General features: G+C 51.5%; 1 protein-coding gene across 4 annotated transcripts in view; it reads right to left on the bottom strand.

The window, feature by feature from the left end:
• PPP6R2 (protein phosphatase 6 regulatory subunit 2) overlaps window positions 1-21807 on the bottom strand; it is a 40809-nt gene that overhangs the window by 16467 nt on the left and 2535 nt on the right. For 3 of the 4 annotated variants that reach the window (XM_082238799.1, XM_082238796.1, XM_082238798.1), the window contains exons 2-12: window positions 14627-14762; window positions 7442-7687; window positions 6326-6512; window positions 6047-6184; window positions 4940-5005; window positions 3879-3991; window positions 3241-3354; window positions 2581-2707; window positions 1779-1931; window positions 1409-1630; window positions 934-998 (exon numbers count right to left, since the gene is read on the bottom strand). In XM_082238799.1, coding sequence (XP_082094925.1) covers window positions 934-998; window positions 1409-1630; window positions 1779-1931; window positions 2581-2707; window positions 3241-3354; window positions 3879-3991; window positions 4940-5005; window positions 6047-6184; window positions 6326-6512; window positions 7442-7668 — 1412 coding nt within the window. In that variant the 5' untranslated portion in view covers window positions 7669-7687; window positions 14627-14762. The remainder of the gene's footprint in view (window positions 1-933; window positions 999-1408; window positions 1631-1778; window positions 1932-2580; window positions 2708-3240; window positions 3355-3878; window positions 3992-4939; window positions 5006-6046; window positions 6185-6325; window positions 6513-7441; window positions 7688-14626; window positions 14763-21807) is intronic. The other variant, XM_082238797.1, reaches the window with a different exon arrangement.

Below are 21807 nucleotides of genomic sequence, written 5' to 3'. Positions count from 1 at the left end.
GCAGCCGCTCGGGGGCAGAGAGCAGCTGCCTGGAGTGCAGAACTCCCAAGGGCATCTCCAGTCCAGGAAGGGAACAGCCCCCCCCCCCCCAGAAACACTTCTGCACCAGGAAGAATTTTCCAAAGAGGAGAGCCTTTCAACTGTGGAATGGGCTCTTCTTCCCTGGAAGTTTTTCAGCAGAGGTTGGATGGCCCAGTCTGTGAGGTTTTAGTTGAGATTATTTTATTGCTAGTACTTATCACATTTCTACACCCCTCATCGCCTACTGATTCTGCGTTGTAAAAGGCAAAGGTACAGAGAGCGGTGGTCGAAACCACTGAGCCTCTTGGGCTTGTCAATCGGAAGGTCGGCGGTTCCTGTATTGCAGGGCAGGGGGTTGGACTAGATGTCCCTTAGGGTTCCCTTCCAACTCTAAGAGCAGGCCTAGGCAAACTCGGCCCTCCAGATGTTTTGGAACTACAACTCCCATCATCCCTGACCACTGGTCCTGTTAGCTAGGGATGACGGGAGTTGTAGTCCCTAAACATCTGGAGGGCAGAGTTTGCCTAGGCCTGCTCTTAGTCTATGATACAATGGACGGCCACTCTTAAGCCAGGGCAGAATCGACACAGACACATTGGTTAGGAACTGAGGGGTGTCAGGAAGGCCTCGCTAACCTCGTAGAGGTGAGGCACCCACCCGAGGGACCCTCACCAGGCAGAGGTCACCCCGTGACCAAAGGCCCCTTGCATGTCACAGCCGCTTTCTTGCTGGGCCCCCCCCTCCAGCCCAAGCCCCTGCGGCTAAGGAGGCTGTAGCCAGCTGGTGCAGACACTTCTGGGCCTGTCCTGCCCTGCAGGGCAGCTGCCCCCTGGACTGCCAATGCCTTGGGGGAAGGGCTCTGTGGGTGAACAGGCAGAGCCAAGAGCCCAGCAGGAGGGGAAGGAGCCTTACTGCATTTTGTCGTTGGTCTCCCAGGCATCCAGTATCCTTTGGACCAGGCAGCACTTTTGGAACAGCTGGAGGAAAGAGAGGAGGGACAGGCACATCAGGGCTATCCCTGAGAGCAGAGGCAGCACTAGGGCCAGCCCCCCACCCTGAGCCCCATCACAGCAGCCAGGGGCTTCTCCACCCCCAAGACCCCTGGAGCTCCATTTCCCCAAGGGCTCAGCCCCGCTCTCGCCCAGGGCCTCACACCCCACTGAACCCACCCAGCAACACAGACCTCCCGCCTGGCCAGGAGCAAGCCAAGAGAGGTGCCACCAATGGGCTCGTCTGCTCTGGCCGCCCCTTTGGCAAGACGGGGGTTCTGCCCCAGGGCCTTGAACCACTCGCCCTGAATGCAGGCAGACAAGCTCCGAGGGCAGCAGGCCTTGTGCGGATGGGGCTTGGGGAAGCCTGTCCTGGCTGGGATTATGAGCCTCCTTACATGGGTCACCATGATGTTCTCGGGACGGCAGCTGCTGCTGCTGCTGCTGCTCTCCGGGGCTTCTGAGTTCCCCGAGGCTGCGCTCCCATCCGCTCCCTCCTTCTCTTCCGCCTCGCTTGGGGCCACTTTGCCTTCATTCACAGAATGCGCCAGGATCGCTGCGATGCACAATTCCACTTGGAAATGCAAAAAATTATTCCACGTGTACTCAAAAAACAGGTCCTGGAACAAAATCAAGGAGGCCAGTGAGCAAAGCTCTTCCATGGTGGAAGTGCGTTTCCTCCACCCCCACCGAACAGCCCTGGAGGCCAAGCTGAAGCCTCTGCCGCCAAGCGACCTCTCCCTGCCCCCCCCCCAAGGTGCTCCTCACCAGCAGCAGCTCCATGGTGTTGAGCCGGCACAGCTCCTGGTTGATGCTGGGCGTGTTGGTGTGCAGAAGGGCAGCGACCAAGCGGGCAGCATGGAGGCGAGCGTTGCCCAGCGGCTCTTCCAAGACTCCGATGGTCGTCAGAATGGAGGCCGCCTGCCGCCAGCAGAGAGACAAAATGGGCTTCTCAGGCCAGACCAACATGACGCCCCCGCAGAGCCCCTCAGCTCCTCCTGTCCCCTGCCCCGCACCCCACAGCAAGGGGGCTGGCGGTCAGAACAGCAGAGCACAAAGCTGCAGGAATCCTTAACAGGGTGCTTTGGATGGAGGCAGAAGCCACTCTCTCTCCTCTGGGGGGACGAAGCAGCCGCCTGCCTGCACAGAACCTGCACTCAGCCCTTCACCCAAGAAATGTGTAACAGGGATGGCAGTGGTTTTTATAGGACTGATGTGAGCTGCTGCAGAAGTATGCAAGCTTTCAGGTTTCCACCTGATGAAGAGTCCCATGCACTTCAAAAGATTCTGCCCTCTTCCAATCCCATAACAGAAGCCATTTCGTTTTGTGTCTTTTACTCTACAGTGTCTCCTTGGTGAAAATTAAAAATTCCACAAACCAAGCTCAAGGCTGAGCAAAATAGATTCCCAATCCCCCAATGCTTCCTGGATTACCGAAGTACTAACTGGATCTGATGGATTCCCACCATCACAAATACACCGCACACCTATATCTTTAGACACACAGCCTCCGGGGGAGATTGAAGAAGGGTTTGAGAAGCGGGGGGGGGGGGGGGCAGAATCTCCCTACCTTGGGTGGGTGCAGCAGCAGCTGGTGGAAGTCCTTCAGCCGCGGCTCAATGCCACCCAGGATGCTGCTATTGACAGTGCAAGACCTTTCGAATCCCTGAGAGAAAGAGTCCACCAGCCCCTCCACGCTGTGGGGGAAGAGAGGCAAACCAGGCTCCAGACTCAGACCACACAAAGCCCCAGGAGTTGGAGAGCTCTACACAAGTGGGCCTGCTCCTCCAGAGCCAAGAGAAGCAGACCCTCCACTGTCAGCATGTCTCACAAGATGTGAGGCCTTGCATGGACCTCCCATGACCTTCCCACAGGCCTCACACAACCTTCCCAGGGGGCAATAAGCCAGGCGGAGGGCTCAAGAACCCTTTCAGCAGCAGGAAAACCCAAGGCAGAAATAGCTCCCTCCATCTTGCTTCCCAGGCTCTGGGCAGGTCACGCGAGATCTTGGACGGCTCCTTCCAACTATTCCCTCCCCACAAGCTCTCCGCTTATTTACTTATTTTCCTGCAATTATCTAAGTAAATCAGTAATAAGTTGGGCTCTCCTGTACTTCGCTTATTTATTTTTAGCAAGCATTCGTCAACCGCCTGGCCAGGCTCCCAAGAGTCTAAGTTCTACCCTGAAGTCTCTGCTACGATGCATCTGGTCGGCCCCCAAACCAGCTTACCTGGTGCGCCTCGGCTCCAGCAACGTCAACAGAGCCTGAGTCCCATTGACAAGGCAGCTCTCCGTCTGCTCACCATCAAACATGTTCTTCAGAAGCTGCTCCACACATTCCTGCCTGGAAACACCAAGGAAAAGTTAGAGGCCATTTTTAAGGGGCCCCCGAATCCACAAGTCAGGATGCAGCAACATTTCCCCCAAACAAACATCTATGCCTTGGCCCCCTCCCCACCCCTGGCTTCCAACCAGGCCCAGAGAATTGGGGGGGGGGAGCTGCCTGGCTGGGCACTGCTGCCCCTCCTCTCCCCCCTCCCGGGCTGCAGCTGGGTCATCAGCCTTCTTAAGCAGTGGAAGCTGATATTCAACAACCCCCCTGCGAGGTGGGCCAGGCTGAGAAAGAAGGCCGAGCCCAAGGCTTACCCCGTGAGGCTCCTGGCTGAGTACCGGTTTGACCCTCGGCCTCCTAAGTCCAACCCTCCAGCCACGACATCACACTAACTCTGAAATCTCCGAAGGGCAATGTGGAAATATTGTGAGAGGCAGGACTGAGACTTGGAGTTGCTTTGACCTTAAGAAAGCGGCTGAGAGCAGCCCCCCCTGGCGCTCCCAGCCCCCCCCCCGGCTTCTGTCTGCTGTACTTACGACTCCAGAGCTGCCAGGAGCGGGTCGGGCTCAGCCACCTCTTGGAACTGGCTGCTCTGGTCCCTGCTGAGCCTTATGATGTCGCACAAGGTCTGGGAAGCGTTGGATTGCCTCTGCAAACAGGAGACGAGTCAGCGGTGGCAAAAGGGGTCTCCTCTCAGCCTTCAGAGAAAAGGGGGCCGGGCAGCTGACAGCAACGCAGAACCCCAAAGCCCTGGGAATGGAGGGAGGTGGCCAGTGGCCCGCTCCTGGCTGAGCTTCCCTTCTGGGCTAAAGCTGTGAAGATGATGCAGCAGCGCAGCAGGAATTGACTCCAAAGGTGAGGAGTTCCAGACTGAGGGCCTGCTTGAAAAGAACTCCTGCCTGCCTTCTGTGCCCAGGAGTGGGTCTGCCCTAACACATAAACACACTCCCTCAACCTCCCAGCGTAAAAGCTCCACTAAGGGAAATTTTTAATGTGTGATGGTTTATCATGTTTTCATATTCTGTTGGGAGCCACCCAGAGTGGCTGGGGAGGCCCGGCCAGATGGGCGGGGTATGAGCAATAAATTATTATTATAAGGACAGGCACATGACCCCAGATTGGGCTGCCTCAAAATCAGAGAATTCCCATAGGGCGGCTCAACACTGGGTGGACCACAAGAGATGCTAATGGGTGGGTGAAATTTTGAAACTTAGCACCCAAAGGGGGAAGCAGACCAGATTGCACAGGGGGGGGGAGGGGCGGGGGGCAAGCAGAGCACTGCTTGGCGCCTCATCCTTTCAGCAGTGATGAGCAGCAACGGCAGTGCTGACGGGCCCCACCTGGGACCCAGGGGGCAGCCGCTCTCTTCCTTTCAGGCCCTTTTTTCCTTTCCACAATTAAGCATCGACACCACAGCTGCCCATTCTACACTGGCACTGCCCAGAGCTTCCTGCCCACCCTCTCCCACTGCTCACTGGCAAAATGTCTCGGTAGGTTCTCCCTGCAAAACAGCTTAAGCAGAACAAAGGAAAGGTTTCTGCTAAGATGCTCTCGGAGACAGAGCTGGAGAGCCCCACGGACAGGAGGCTGCACTCACATCCTCATCCTGGTCAGGACTGATCAGCTCCACGAGCCGCTGGATGATCTGTGCTTCATTCAGCCACTGCAGGGAAGGAGAGAAGAGGAAGCAGCGCCAGTGAGAAAGTCGCCCTTGCGTGGAGGCTGGGGAAGTTCCCTTCATGGCCCTGCCAGTCTGGAGCTGGCTTCTCTCTGCCCTCCAGATGAAGCGCCACTTTCCATCACTGAAAATAGCAGGTTCAGGCCTCTGGCCACATCAGTCCCTTCAGAAGCCATGGCGGGAAGGGGGCAGTGGAAGACAGTTGTACCTTGAAGGTCGAATGGGATCCGTTCTGGAAGTCTGTTCGACTTCCAAAATGTTTGGGAACCAGGATGCGGCTTCCGATTGGCTGCAGGAAGCTCCTGCAGCCAATCAGAAGCCGTGGAAGCCACGACAAACGTTCAGGTTACAAAGAATATTCACAAAAAGGAGCACTCGCTTCCACGTTTGAGGCATTTGGGAGCCAAAACTTTCGACACGCATTCGACTTCCGAGGTACGACTGTACAAAGCCCAAGAGGAGCCAACTGAGGTGTTTCCGCAGAGATCGTGGTCTCCATTTCTTAAAGAGACCAAACTGGAAACAGCAAGTGCAGAAGAAGAGTCCTTCCCCAGCAGAGAGCTGGCAGGCAGCCTCACTTCAAGGCCTGTTTATGAAGAGAGGCCTAGGCAACCATTTGAATTTCCTGACCAGCCCTTCACTTGACTCCTTTTGTTCTGTATTTATGGCTGTTCATAATTTGTCTATCCTGCTGCACACTGCAAAGACGGTATGAACTGGCAGCACCTAAACACGTCCATAAATAAAGAGTGCAGGTCACATGGCCTTTCTGCTTCCAGGCCAGCCTGGCCTTGGCAAAGGGACGCGGACGGAGCCTCCAGCATCCGAAGGAGCCAGCGGAGAACAGCCTTGCGGAGCTGCTCTTCTCAGCTCCCTACGCGGTCAAGGCCAAGCCTGACAGCAGAGAGAAAGCAAAGGAGGCCAGGAACGCTGGAGCCTCAATTCCTGCCCTGCCCTGGATGACCCTCGGGGGTCCCTCCCAACTCTACACGTCTACAACCCCCTGAGCCCAAGAGCAGCCCTCACGTTTAGTACTTCCTGCCTCAGCGGAGCCGGCTCCACGCAGCTGATGAGTCGCAAGAGGAGGTCCATCATGGCAGACGTATCGATATGCTTCAGTACCAAGTCGAGGAATTTGGCTTTCTTCCGCAAAAATGAAATTACCTAAAGAAAAAAATAGAGTGATCAGAGAGCTAGCTAGCCAGAGACAGCCTTGTGAATTAACCCTCAGCTACCACCCAAAAAACAGTCAAGACCCAAAGGAGTCAGGCTGAGCCTTGGGGGGGGGGGGACACTTCGCCTGACCTGCTCCGTCTTCCTGGCGATGAGGTTGCCGATGGTCTTGCTGAAGAAACTGGCCAGCAAAGGGTTCAAGGGTGGCTCATGGTCCAGGAAGTCGTAGAGGATGTTCAGCAAAGCCTCGTCCCCCCCGAGCCTGTCGTTGATCTGCGGCACATCAGAGGTCAGCAGTTCACAGGCTGTGTTGGGGTACCTGCAGGGACAGAGCCAAAGCCAAGAGCTTGGGAAGCTGCTGCCGCTGGTGCCAAGAGCCCAAAGGCAGCCATGCAGAGACCCACCAGGGATGCCAGCAGGCTTCAGACACACCCCAGCCCCCTCTGCCCTGGAATGTGAGAGGCAGCCGGACATGCAGCCCCTATAGAGCTTCGACCAGAGCAGAAGGTCTCACATGGGCCTCCAGGACGGACCTGTTTGCCATGGCAAAAGAGCTCACAGGAAAAAGACTCTCCTTCGCCTGACGGGAGTTGATGGAGAAAGCGGCTTGTCTGCCAGCATAAATCCCGGTTCACCAAATGGAGCTTGCCTCTTGGAAGTTCTCGGGATGGGTGATGTGAAGGGCAATTCCTCTGGGATAAGCAGGACTATGCTTGGGGTGGCCAGACTGCCAGGGCAACATCCCTGCCTCGGATCCCTCAGAGCTCCCCTCATCAGCCTCCACGGCTCCAAAGCCTCTCTGCCAAGGCGCCTTCCAAAGAGAGCAGCTGGCGCTGGCTGGATGCATCAGGATCCCAGCTTCCCTGGCAGAGCGGAACATCCTTCTGGCCCAGGCGCCCTTCTGCTACCTTCAGGCTCTGAGCCCCTTTGCTGTCTGCACAGGGCCTCTTCAGAGACAGCCCCAACATCGCCAGATGCCCTCACCCTCTGGATACACACACAGATCTGTCTCTTCGTATGCTGCTGGCTTGTTTTGTTGCCTCCATTCTTTTTATGTGCGTGTCGTTTTGTGGAAACAACTGGCTTTGGGATTTGATTATTGTTTTGTTTCATTGCAAACTACCTGGGAAGGGACTACTGAAAAGCGCTCTCTAAAGCTTGCATGCAAAGGGACGAAAGGCTCCCCCCGCTCTGCCACAGGGCCCTATCAGGAAGGCCAGGCCCCCTCTTCCAGGGCCGGGTACCTACTTGAAGCGGACCTTCTCGTCCATGTCCAAGGGGGGCTCATGGGTGATGAGGCTGACCAGCTCCTCCATGCAGCGCTGCTGACACAGGAAGTCCACCAGCTTGCGGTTCTGCGCTTTGCACTCCTGGAGGATGTCATCTTCGTCCATCAGCTCCAGCAGAGTCACATCCTCCTTGTCCAGCAGCTTGTCAACATGCGACGTGGTGTTCAGGTCAAATTTCCAGAACATGGTGAGAGTGAGCACCGACCTGCAAGGAGCCAGAGAGAGCAGCAGCAGCAGCAGCACTGTCAGCATAACGCTACGCCAGAAGAGTTCCCCACGTCCCCTTTTCCCTGCAAGGCTCTGTGAAGAACGCCTGGGTCAGGGCCCGAGAATCTCACAGGAACAGATGCACTCTGGGGAAACAGGGGAACAGACGAGCCCGCCCCTTGGAGAAACTCCATCTTCTGCTAACTGGGCAGGAGTCCAGGCTATGGGGAAATGGGTTATAAACAGCCTCGTCCTACGGAGCTCCCTTATGGATTTTATTTATTTATTAAAAAATACAGTGTTACTTTGGTTCTCAAACTTAATCCGTTCCAAAAGTCTGTTCCAAAACCAAAGCTTTCCAAAAGCAAGGCGCGCTTTCCCATAGAAAGTAATGCAAAATACGATTAATCCATTCCAGACTCTTAAAAACAACCCCTAATTGCAATTTAACATGAATTTTGCTGTCTAATGAGACCATTGGTCCATAAAATGAATAATAATAATAATAATAATAATAATAATAATAATAATAATAATAATAATAAATTTTATTTATATCCCGCCCTCCCCAGCCGAAGCCAGGCTCAGGGCGGCTAACAACAATAAAACAGTACAAAAGTACAGCATAAGCAACACTCTAAAATCATGCATTATAAAATTAATTAATTCAAGCCACTGGCAACCATTGGGCCATAGCTCTGCGAAGATTGCCGAGGGAGGGAGTTCGAAGGATTTAGCCTCAACCGGCTCCCACGTAACCATCCAGCCACAGCTTCCAAACATCTGGTCAGTGTGTCTGGGGCCGAATCAGGAATAAATGATGCACTGCAGTCACAGAATCAATCAATCAGTAGCTGAACTGGGTTCCACACAGTCGCAAAAACAAAACAAAAAGAGCCGCAAAAACAAAAACGCAAAATAAATAGACAGACCTCAGTGTAACACTCAAAACAGAAGAGCGGCAATCAAATAGGAAGAGTAACACTCAAAACGGAGCACATCCGGCTTCCAGAAAAAGTTTGCAAACCGGAACATTTACTTCCACATTTGCAGTGTTTGGGTTCCAAGTTTTTGAGTACCAAGGCATTTGAGAATCATGGTACCACTGTATTTATATGCTGCTTGTATCACAGAAATAAATCACAGCAGTTTACAACAATATAGAAAAACAAACCATACAGCAAAATCGTAACAAATTAAAAGCAAGTTAAAAGCAAAAGCCTCGACCATAAACATCAGGAGACCCTTGTGGGGGGCTGTGGTCAGCAGGTGCCGAATCCTGATGTTCTCCTGCCCCTGGTAAAGCTGAGCTCTCCTCAGGTTAGAGGTTCCTCTTTCGTTTCCCACACCATCAGGGGGCACAGAGTCCTAGCAAGGCCAAGCGCTCCCTCCCTCCAGCGACACACAGGTCACTGCAGCCCACCCTCTGTGTGGCAGGGGGCCTTTTTCAAGGACTGTGCAAAACCCAACGTTCCCCGGAGGAGTCAGGCTGGCTCTCCTTCTGTGCGGCAACCCTGTTCAGCTGCTCTGTGACCCCCGGGCCCTGGGAGCTGACTGGGTTGCCCCTCACCCCCTCTTGCAGTCATTACTAACACGGCTGCAGGTAGATTTCCACTCCAAATTCAACGGATGATTCAGAAGAAGGGAGCACATCCAGTCTTCTGCCAACCATCAAGAAAATGCTGGCTCCTGCAATATTTCCCAAGTGAAATGAAGTCCAAACAGTTTGCCGCCCCCCCCCCCCGCATAATTCAGGCAGGAAACTTTAGTTGCAGGTGGCTTTTAACATTTCTTCCCTACATAAATGACCTTGGGGCCTGCGGCTGGAAGGGGACACATTTCTTGTTGTAAAACAATCCTAGGCAGAGGGCAGCCGTGGACCAGATGCCAATCAGCTCAAGTCAAGCTGGCTTGAGATCTATCACCTTGGAGCAAAATAAAGGTTCTTCAGGATTTTCACCAGATATTTTCTTTTCTTTGCAAACTAGGATATGTAATCTCTACAAACATAACCAATTACTATAATTCAACCCCCCCTTTTTTTAAAGGGGCTCCTGCAACATTGCCTATGAGCTGGGAGCTGGTTCTGGCCCCCACCACTCTGGTGACCCTCTTCCTGTCTTTACAGAGGCTACACAGTCTTTATTTTCAGTTACATTTCAGTGTATTTATTGGCTGCTTGGGGTTAACAGGAAAACGGAGTAGGCTTCTTAAAACCGCAATACCCCAAGCAGGGTGGCAACATGAGAAGGGGCCTTTTCTGCAGTGGCTCCCCCTTTGTGGGATGGTCTTCCCAGAGGCTCACCTGGCACCATCCTTGCATACCTTTAGGCAACAGGCAAAAACATTCCTCTTCTCCCTAGGCTTGGACTGATCCAACAATCTGTGGCCTTTGGGGGGGTGTATTTTTTGTGTTACTATGGTATGTCTTTTTGTGTTTTGCATCTCTCCAAGGACAGCCTGAGCCCACCACTTGGGAGTGCCCTGAAGGCAGCAGCCCTTGTCTTCATGAATCTAAATCCCTTCTCCATCTCCTCTGTGGTTAAGGAAAATGTCTTCTAAATTTGATTAAGGGAGCATCACTGGAATATAGAGGTGGGGTAAATTAAAGAGAGTGCTGCTCCCAGGCAGTTCACCTCTTGCAACACTAAGATTTGATGCAAAAGTGAATAATGGAGTTCAAGAGCTGGACGATTATAGAGGAGACAGAATGTTTAAGGACTAAACGAGGGAAGATCAGTGTTTTAACTTCTGCTCAATGTCAGGAGAAAATGGGAGAGTTTAAGACTCTCTCTCTCTTGAATTATTTTCGAATTAGACTCTCTTTCTCTTCACGAGGAAAGCAACCACCATACCTGAAGGAGTGTCTCCACCCCCATTGTTCAGCCTGGACACGAAGGCTGGGCAATGTTGGGTTTTCAACACTGTGGCGTATCCTAGCCAAACATTGCAGTTTGGCAATATACCACGATGTTGAAAAAAGCTGCCCTGGCCCCAGCCAGCCAGATGCCAGGAGAACCTGCTGCAGCTCTTCTGGTGGAAGCTGAGGTGCTTTCACCCCAGCGCCTCGCAGGCTGTGGCCAAGACAGCTGCCCCCAGCCGGCTGCTCAGCTGGGGGGGGGGCAGAAAGGCTCCTGCCCCCAGTGGAACCAGCCCCAATTCCCCTTCCGCTCTCCTGGAGCAGCAAGGGCTCCTTCGCCAAGCTCTCTCTGCCTTGGCTGGTGTGGGAGGGGGGCACTTGAACAGAGCCCCCATCCTGCTGCTGACTCATGCGGGTCAGGGGCACCATAAAACTGCTTGGCCGAGGCGAGGGCAGCAGGGCACTCTTCAGCAAGTAGTTTGAAGAAGCAGAGGAAAGAACAAGCTGTATTGGCACTTCCCCAACTCAGCTTTATTCTCTCTCTCCCAGGGCAGAGAGTGATGGCAGTTTCACCAGCAGGATATCCCCCTCCGACGAGAGCTTTCTGGCCATCCTGCAGCCCTACAGCACCCCCCTCCACTGCGAAACACACAGGGGCAGCAGCCTCAGCCCCACTGGCCCACTGCTCTTTGCAATAGGGCTGCAAAAGAAATGTCAGCAAGCAAGCAAGGGCTGAAAAGGAGACCCTCTGCTTTCAACCTCCCCTGCAAAGGAGACCCTCTGCTTCCTATGGCATAAGGAGCCCAATGGCATGGAGAATTAGGCCAGCTGAAATGAAAGGGCTTTGGTAAGATGAACCCTGCATGGGGCTGAGCTGCGAGTCTCAGCAGAGTCATTGGGTCTTACCCAAGAGCAGGTCCCCCACCCCTGCAATGCTGGAAAAGGGGGGGCAGCATCCTGCCTGCACCCCCACCCTTGCAAGTCAGAGAGATATGCCTGCCAGGTTTGGCCTGCACTTGCCCTGCCCACATCCCCCCAAAGCCTTTCTTCTTGGCTTCTAGCTCATGCTCAACCAGCTGCCAGCAACGGCCTGGGGCTCCCTTTAAGGCTGTGCAAGTATCTCATTTCCTGGGGCCGCCTGACTTTGTCCCTGTTAAGCTACATCCAATTGGAAGACAGTCTGAGTTCGCCCAGACGTCTGCCTTCCCATCCTTTGCTCCACCACCTCCCACGTCACAAAAAGCCTCTTGGCGCAACACTGAGTGCTGTGCGCATGTATAGGTAAGAACCTGAGAAGAGCCCTGTGGCTGGATCAAGCCCAAAGGGGCCCGTCTAGTCCAGCACCCTGTGTTCACCGGGTCCAAGCAGATGCCTGCATGAAACATCCCCTGGCAAAAAAGGGAAAAAGCCGCAAGGAAGCTGCTTCGTCCCAACAACTGTGACGCTTCCGAGTTCCTACCAGGGACTCCAGCCAGGACCCCCAGACAACCATGAGAGATGGGCACAGGGAGGGCACCCCTCACCATTCCCTGCCCTGCAATGCTCTGAGGAAGCTGCCTTACACGGAGCTAGGCCACAGGGGTCCATCGCCTGCACTGACTGGCAGTGTCAGTGATATTGCCAGGACTGAATTTGGGCACTGAGCCTTCTGCCAAAACACGGGTGCTTCAACACTGGCAAGTTTGCAACTCCACATAAAGAAAGGTAAAAGCTGTCTGGAGCTGTGGCAGTTTCCTTTGAGGAATGCAGATCTGAATAGACAAAAGCGAATGTAAAGCACCAGGAGAGCGGCACTCAGGGAGACAGACAAGCCATCAAAGCAGCTTTTAACTTAGGCTCAAGACTTTAATTCTTCCCGATTCCAGGTGGAAAAATCAAAATTGGAAACAAAACTGTTGGATCCCAAAACTAAGATTTTGTCAAAGATGTATAACTTGCTGTTGAAATGGAATACTCAGGATGAAACTGTGAAATCTGCTATGATTAAATGGGCACAAGATGTTGGACATAACATTATGGTGGCTGACTGGGAACAGTTATGGACCACAGGTATGAAGTTCACGGCATGTAATGCCTTAAGAGAGAATATTATGAAAATGATATACAGGTGGTACATGACCCCAGTCAAGCTTGCAAAAATTTATCACTTGCCTGACAATAAATGTTGGAAATGTAAAGAAACTGAAGGTACATTCTTTCACCTTTGGTGGACGTGCCCAAGGATTAAGGCTTTCTGGGAGATGATTTATAATGAAATGAAAAAGGTATTTAAATATACCTTCCTGAAGAAACCAGAGGCCTTTCTCCTGGGCATAGTCGGCCAATTGGTGTTAAAGAAGGATAGAACTTTTTTTATGTACGCCACAACAGCAGCAAGAATACTTATTGCAAAGTACTGGAAGACACAAGATCTACCCACTCTGGAAGAATGGCAGATGAAGGTGATGGACTATATGGAACTGGCGGAAATGACTGGCAGAATCCAAGACCAGGGAGAAGAGTCGGTGGAAGAAGATTGGAAAAAGTTTAAAGACTATTTACAGAAATATTGTAAAATTAATGAATGTTAGAATAATGTTGGATAGAAATTAAGTGGTTTTTAGCTGTAATACTATAAGGGAATATGAAAAATGGATTATTAATAGGTAAAAATTTAATGTCACAATATTTTAAGATTAAAGATTAGGATAATTAAGAGGGGAAGGATTTGCTGAACTAACAAATTGAACTGGAATACAAAAAAGGGAGGCGTGAGGAGGTCCGGGAAACAAGCTAATGAAAAATAAGTAATGGAAAGATTGAGTTGTTTTTAACTGTTTTTTTTATTTTGTATTATTCTTTTTTCTTTTTTCATTTTGTAATATCTTGAAAATTTTAATAAATATATATATATATATATTTTAAAAGACTTTAATTCTTCCCGAATGTTACATCAAACGATCACAATTTTCTCCAGGCAGTTTCCATCCATACCTCCAGCACCAAGCTTCCTTTCAGTGCCAAGGCTACACGTGGATGCCAACCAACACCCACTTTTTTGTGCCTGAGGCCTGCTGCTTAGCTGAAGAAGCAGCAATGGCTCCCTGGTCAGAGCTTCGAGTCAGCTTTGACTTCTGCGCTGCTTCCCCTGCAGGCTCTGAGGCCGAGGACTGAGGAAGGCTAGTTGCTGTTTTATTGGATCTTTTATATCTGAAGAGAGCTGCAACTCTTTCAGGACAAAACAGACTGAATCATAGAATTATAGAGTTGGAAGGGACCCCAAGGGCCATCTAGTCCAACCTCCTACAACGCAGGAATCTCAGCTAAAGCCCCCATGACAGATGGCCATCCAACCTCTGCTTAAAAACCTCCAAGGAAGGAGAGTCCACTACCTTCCAAAGGAGTCCATTCCACGGCCAAACGGTTCTAACTGTCAGAAAGTTCTTCCTGATGTTTAGTTGGAATCGCCTTTCATGTAACTTGAATCCATCAGAGCAGGAGAAAACAAGCTTGCTCCATCTTCCACGTGACAGCCCTTCAGATGTCTGAATATGGCTATCGTCTTCCCTCTCAGCTTTCCAGGATAAACATACCCAAACAGAACAGGGTTGTCCGATTGCTACACAGGCACACTAATAAGATCCTATTTGGATCTGACCATATATTGAGCTAGACTTTTCAGAAGGGAAAAGCAACTTGCCAGCAGCCTACCAGAGTTGGCGGCATTAGGGAGTTTTGTTTCTGAGAGTGCTAGTGGCTCCAGGCAGAAGTGCAGCTGACCAGAAGATTTGACAAGGCCTTGAAACTGTGACTGTCACAGCTGCTTGCCAAAACCCCTCTCTGCAGAAAGAAGCCATGTTCAAAAGCACACACCCCTGTTCCTCCTCAAGTCCTGTTTGGGAACTTTCCTGGGAACCTTCCTAGTCAATGCCAGAAGCAGACCAAGAGGGACTTCTGGCCTCATCCCAAAGGCACTTCTCGTGCACCCCACCTTCACACACTTCTGGGGGTCCTCTGCACCAAATATGGACATCCTCGCCTGCTCCTGGGCAGTGCCCACAAGCCAAACGGTAAAGAAAAGCCAGCAACAGCTCCTACCTCTTGTGCAAATCTTGTTTCAAAAGCGAGACCTTCGCCACAGACAGAGGTACATCTGGCTTCTTGGTTCAACAGAGGTCTCCACTTCGAGAACACCTTCCATTGATCTCAGTTTACCTTTAGCTGCTCTTTTTGCCTGAGGAATAAAAGAAGGAAATGAAAACGTCATTAATACTGAAAAGCACAAAGAAAGCAGAAGGCATCCGGGTGCAAGAAACCGCACCAGATATCGAGAGGGCCGGGATGGGTGGCTAAATGGACAAGGGTGCCCTTTCCCACATGCCCAGCCTGATCCTGTACTGTACGTTTTTACTCGGAGCCAAGTCTCAGAGAAGGATTGAGGGAGCCTTTCCTTGCAGCCCCCTTCAGTTTGCAGACTCAGCTGTGAAAAGAGAAGAACACACATTTGTTTTCCTGACGCCGCTCAAAAGAAAGATCTAGGTTGTCAAGGAAACCCAAAGGCCACTTCCCCTCGTTCCAAAAATCCTCACACCACCAGAATACAAGCACAGTGCATTCAGCAAGGGCTGCTGCTCCATGAAAGAGGCAAAAGGGAATCCAGGATATGTCCCCAAAGTCCCTCTTTGGGATTACTGCGTGAGGCCAAGCCTGGCTACAACCGAATCCATCTCTCCCTTCCGCTATTTCGGAGCAGACCTCAACCGGGTTTTCCTTGGAGCAGTCCAGAGAGCTGGGGAAGGGAAACCTGGAATTAAGACCCTGCTTCTTCAGTGGGGGAAAGAGCAGCAAACACAGCGTAACAGATGCAATAAGAAATGTCCCCATAGGCCAGATTCTGAGTCTGAGCCAGCCCACCAGGGACAGGAGCCCCGGCAAAAAGGTGGGAACAGGAAACCTTCCCCAGGCTTGGAAGGACTCTGAACCTGAACTGAAGAATGCCTGAAGCTGGAGAAAAGGCACCACCTCACAAATCAAACATGCTGAACGCCCAGGGACCCATCCGAAGCCTGGCTTCCCACATCAAACTCAAACCAGTCGGGGGCCTTTAATGGAGGCCCTTCAGGAGAGGTGATTCTCCTCCACAAGGCCACCGACTTCTTTTTAGCACTGGGTGCTATTTCCAGGCAATGAAGACAAAGCAAAGGGGGCTGAAGCCAACGTCTGGTGACCTGGAGATGCTGAACAGGGAACAGCTTCAACACACGGCCAAAACACCACACTCTGGGACTACCAACAAAATATGCCGTGGCCTGTAACCTTCGCTTCCTCTTCTTCCTTCCCAAAGAACAAAAATTTCAATCCTTTCACATACTCTGGTGTGCACGCACGCACGCGCACACACACACACACTAGTGTCACTTCCAATGGCACACCACAAACCGCCAAAGGCCAGTGGGGCAAAGGGCTGGCCGGTCTCCTTGTCCCTTCCTGACCTGAGCCCAGGGAGAGAGCTGGGCTCTGCCTGCCCCCAGGCAGCTCCGCCAAAGGCCCATTCCCAGGAGGCCACGGACATCCAGCCAAGTCTCCATACACAAGCCAAGGAAAGCTTGTCATGACCTGGCAGGGAAAGGGGGCCAATCCAGCAGCCATTGCAGTGTGGGGAGTCCCCCCGCCCACAACTTCCCAACCGTGGCAACAATGTCTTTCCTGGCTTCTCATCCTGCCGGCTGCTCAGAAGAACATATTGATCGGAGCCCAGCTGGATCCAGAATGGAAGGCTGCCAACCTCAGGATCCCTCTAACCCCCAGGATGCTGTGTTGCTTGCTTGCGAGGAGACAAGAAGCCTGCATCTTCAGGCAGACAGATGTGAATTTTCCTTCATGAACCCCATAGCTTTCCCCTTTTGCTCTCTCAAGCCTTATTCTCAACGAACCACAGTGGTACCTCAAGTTACAAACGCCCCAGGTTACAAACACCCCAGGTTACAAACTCTGCTAACCTGGAAGAGTTACCTCAAGTTGAGAACTTTGCCCCAGGATGAGAACGGAAATCGTGTTCCGGTGGTGCAGCAGCAGTAAGAGGCCCAATTAGCGAAAGCACGCCTCTAGTTAAGAACAGTTTCAGGTTAAGAACAGACCTCTGGAACGAATCAAGTTCGTAACTAGAGGTACCACTGTACAGTTCCTGAGGTCCGTAGGGTACCACTGTACAGTTCCGGTGGGTCTCCCACCACCGCCACACAATTTCTATTCTCATCCTGAAGCAAAGTTCTTAACCCGAGGTACTATTTCTGGGTTAGTGGAGTCTATAACCTGAAGCATCTGTAACCCGAGGTACCACTGTACCAGCCTAAGGACTGGTCAAGGTCCTCAAGGTCAGAAGGAAAGTGAGGGCTTGCTGGGAGATGAGGGCCACTTCTGTCCCCAGGGAGGGAGGGAGGGGTGGGACTCAAGGGAAACTTGGACATGACCCCAAACGGCATCTCAATGGCTCACTTCACAGCACTGAAATGCAGGAATGTGACCTCCCCCTGTCAGCTGGACGGCAGCCCCACCAACACCTTCCAAGTCCTTGGTCACAGCCGTAGGCTGTGAGCAGCACTAGTGAGTAAAAGAAATGTGCAAAATTCACAAAAATGAACTAGAGCTTAGGAGCCCCGTATAGCATCTGTATAGCTCAGCATTACCTGATGCTATTATGCAACAAAACAATCAGATGTCCTTTAAAAGGGGGGGGGGGAGGCTGTGACCACACGCTTAAGATGCAAAAACATGACACTACTGTTCGAAATTAACTGGGCGCCAGTCGCTTTTTGTGACTCTGAAGCACCACCTAGAGACCAAGTTGAGATTTGCAGTCGTGTGGTTTGCTACTGATAGGACTGACTGTTCCCTTTCAGGAAGGCCTCTGATGCGCAGAGGAGGGAAACATTTTTCCATTTTTGTACGATTTCCATAAGTAAGCAAACAGCTCTTTTGCAAGGGGAGGGGAGGGGAGCTGGAGCTGGTTTACACCCCTCCACTTTGTTTGCAAGCAAACAAACCAGCTGCAAAGTTAATGGATTAATGGACTGCTTCTCTCTTGGGGGGGGCAGGGGGGCTGACTAATTACTAAAAGGCTTATAATGGTGATTTTGCTTCTCGAAAGTGAAACAGCTCTAGCAGTAAAGCAGTGCCTCTTTTCTTGCTTTGCCTTTCATTTCTTCGCAAAATAATTTTTTTGCTGGCTGCTTTGATAGAATAAAGGTTTGTCTCCTTTATTTGGATTCTGCTACATCTTTTTTTTCCTAGGAATGCAGATTGAGCATGGGGGTGGGAGAGCAGACTGGAAATTATGACAAGAAAAGAGAGTTTTTTTGCATGTGGGGGGGGGGGGTCCCTTCCTGTGTAGCTACCTATTCTGAAGTTTGATTTTATCAGGGCTGCCACACATCCAAGCAATAATGCCTTCAAAAATGACATCTGGGCAATTTCATAAAAGTGGCTAAAATGTCTGGGGAAACTCTGTGTACAGCAGCCCATATCAGTAGGGCTTTTGTTTGTTTTTTTGCAAAAAAAAAACCCCAAAAAACTCAACAACTTTTGTGTCCTGATCTTCACTTTTTGAAATATGGCAACCCTAAGAAAGCCATTCTAGTCTCGTTCTTGGTGACAGTGGGTGAGATTTTCTGGGTTTTTTGAACCCAAGCCTGCAGCATGAGACAAAGTGTTTTCTAGCTGTTCCTGGAGATGAGTTAGCAAAGTTTGCTGATGACACCAAGTTGTACAGGGTGGTTTTTAACCAAAAGAGGCTGTGAAGCACTCCAAAAGGATCTCTCCAAACTGGGTGAATGTGCCCTAATACGATAAATCGGATGCAGTGTTAACAAGTGTCAGGGTTACTTCCAGATCCTAGCTCACAGAGGATCACGCCAGCCAGCGATCATTAAATAAAAGTCTTTATTGAGTTACAGTCTCCATTCTCAAGCTGCTGCGTGCAACCCTACGTCTTATGCTTAGATCGGCGAAGCTCCGTCTGAGTCTCCGCCCCTTGCGCACCAACTTAATATCCTAGCCCTGCTCCACCTTTTCCGCCTGACAGTTCTCCTCTGGGTCCCTCTGCCCCCCTGGGTCTCTTCCTTCCGGGATTCTTCTGACGCTGACCCCCCGGACCCTTCTGTCTCCTTGCGCCGGGCTTTAGGACCTGGCTCCCTTTCCGGGCTGCCTACTGCGCCACCTTCCTGTGCATTTGAACTTGGCGCGCGCGCCCAACCTTCCACTTTCCGTCTAACCGTCTCTTCGCTCCCCGATGGAGGTGTGGCCACTCCTGACTCGTGCCCTCCCTCCTGTTGCGAGCTGCCAGCGCTTGATCCCTGGCGCTCTTCCTCATCCCTGCTCTCTGGCGGTGACGCTGGTCCCGATTTCCAACTGCTCCCCTCTGAGTCCCCTCTGGCTCTATCTTCCTGGGGTGTCCCCCTAGTCTCCCCCCTTGCCCTGGCCACTGGTGCTCCTTTTTGTGAATCTTCTGATTCACTGGAAAGACTCGGAGATCTCGGGTCGTCGTCATCACTCATCTTTTCTTCTGCCTCCTCCCCCTCGCTCTCTGTTTCCTCCCTTGCCCTCGCCTCTGCTCCTGAACCCCTGACAACAAGCGTAAGGGGATGAATGCATGCAGGGGCAAAATATCCTAGCATTACATAGAGAAGAAGAAGAAGAAGAGTTTGGATTTGATATCCCGCCTTTCACTCCCTTTAAGGAGTCTCAAAGCGGCTCACATTCTCCTTTTCCTTCCTCCCCCACAACAAACACTCTGTGAGGTGAGTGGGGCTGAGAGACTTCAGAGAAGTGTGACTGGCCCAAGGTCACCCAGCAGCTGCAGGTGGAGGAGCGGAGACGCGAACCCGGTTCCCCAGATTATGTGACTACCGCTCTTAACCACTACACCACACTGGCTCCATAGATGCTGCTGAGGTCTGAGCTGGTGATGGCTGACCAAGAAGGGCCTTGGGCTTCGCTCCCCCCGTGGGCCCAGGCACTGCCAGAAGGGAATCCTCAGAGGCTCCTTTTCAGTTGGGGGCAGTATTAGAAACTGGGGCAGAAAAGTGCCTCTTGGCGATCAGTTATACATCTCAGCTTCTAACACTGGCCAAACCCTGTGCGAGAGTCAGCAGTAGATGAATGGATCGGAAGTTACAACAGAGAAAGTGAGGAAAGAGGAAGAACAGATGGGAGGCAAGGGAGCCCTTGCAGACGTAGAGCGGAAGGAGGACTGGCTGGAGAGGGGAAAGAGATGGAAGGAAAATATACTTCAACGCTTAAACAGGAAATGGGAGGAAGGCGAAACATCTCGTTCAATATCCCCCCTAGAGTTGGGTTGCCGTGGGCAGACACTGGCTGGACACTCAGCACCAGTTCTGGTGGGGGACAGGACCACCACCTTTTGTGCTCCAACAATCCCTAGGCAACTGCAAATTGGATCTCATTAAAATCATCCTGGCTAGTGGCTGTCACTCCATATTGCAAGATGGAGACAAAGCGTGCATCCCTTTTCTCTCCCCCATGCGCTGATCTATGCACGAGTATTCAGAGACATTGGATGCCACTAGCAGTGGAGAAGACAGCCAGCGTAGCTAGGAGCCATGGGTAGCCTTGTTCTCCTTCCAGAGTCCTCTCTTGAAGCCGTCCAAGTTGCGGCTCATCATGGCATCTTCCAGGAGCAAATTCCCCAGTTTCACTATGCATTGCCTGAAGAACTTTATTTTGCCTGTCCTGAATCTTCCCATTCAGCTTTGTGGGAGGCCCCAGTTTATCCACATGCATAATTTTACACACCTCTATCATCAGAAATTTTTTAATTTCCTTATGCACCATCGTCTCAAGCCAACGTACAATAAAAACAGCAAAATACAGTTGGTAACAGATGCTAGTAGCAGCAGATACATTTGAAGCATGAATAAAGCACTACAAAATAGCCATTCCTGGTCAAGGCCCATTCATCCAGCTGGGAAAGTCTATCAGGACAGAAATGTCTTCATCTCAATTGTTTCCAGAAAATGCAGACAGCGGGCACCGGCCAGATCTCAGGAGGAATGCTATTCCACAGAACAGGGGCTCTGCTCCGAGTTATTGCAGAGAGGACTTTTGAGATTTTTGGAACTTGCAGGAGAATCTTTCCTACAGGCCACAGTGACCTAGTGGGTGCATAAGACAAAGGGCGGTTTCTCAGGCAACCCAGTCCTGAGCTGCACAGGGTCTTCTATGTTAGCCCAACACCTTGATTTTGGCTCAGTGCCAAGCCAACCCCCAGGGCAGCCCCACAGAGCGCATTGTGGTAATCAAACCATGAGGTTGTCAATGTACCAACAAATGTGGTTAAGCTACCCTGGTCCAAGAACGTCCACAGCTGTCTTACCAACCAAGGTCAGAAAAACGCCCTCCTAGCTGCCAGAACATGTTCACATAGAATCCTAGAGTTGGAAGAGACCCCAAGGGCCATCGAGTCCAACCCCATGCCAAGCAGGAAACACCATCAGAGCACTCCTGACATATGGTTGTCAAGCCTCTGCTTAAAGACCTCCAAAGGAGGAGACTCCACCACACTCCTGGGCAGCAAATTCCACTGTCAAACAGCTCTTACTGTCAGGAAGTTCTTCCTAAGGTTTAGGTGGAATCTTCTTTCTTGTAGTTTGGATCCATTGCTCCGTGTCCGCTTCTCTGGAGCAGCAGAAAACAACCTTTCTCCCTCCTCCATATGACATCCTTTTATATATTTGAACATGGCTCACCTTCAGCAAGAGAGCGGGATCCATGAACAGTCCAACTGCGCACTTGCTGCTTCTGGGACAGCGTGACCCCTTCCAGGAGAAGCAACTGCAGACTTCCCAACCGCGGGAATGATTCACCCAGAGCTCCCCCATGACAGGCTTCGGGCACAGCTTATTAGCCTCATCCAGCCCACCTACTCAGCCATTCCCAATTCAGATGTTACAGAGAAACAGAGTTGGGTCCCATCACAAACTCACAACACCTTGCTCCAAAACTCCTAATGACCACTCTCAATTCCTTCATACAGACATTAAACACCACTGGAGACCATCTAGGGCCATGCGGCATCCCACAGCCCAAAAGCCAAAGAGCTAAGGAGCACTCAGTCCGTGCAACCTGATGGCCAATGGTATCAAAAGAACAACAGGATCGCACTCCCCTCCCCAGGTGGATTCCGTTCCAAACCCAGGTTGGAACAAAGATGAGAGTTCATTTCCTCTTTGCCTAAAAAGAGGGGATTTGTGAGGGGTGGTCAC

The sequence above is a fragment of the Podarcis vaucheri genome, assembly GCF_965113315.1.
Source record: "Podarcis vaucheri genome assembly, chromosome: 10".
In the NCBI taxonomy this organism is placed as follows: Eukaryota; Metazoa; Chordata; class Lepidosauria; order Squamata; family Lacertidae; genus Podarcis; species Podarcis vaucheri.
This window is presented reverse-complemented; position numbering and strand designations above follow the sequence as displayed.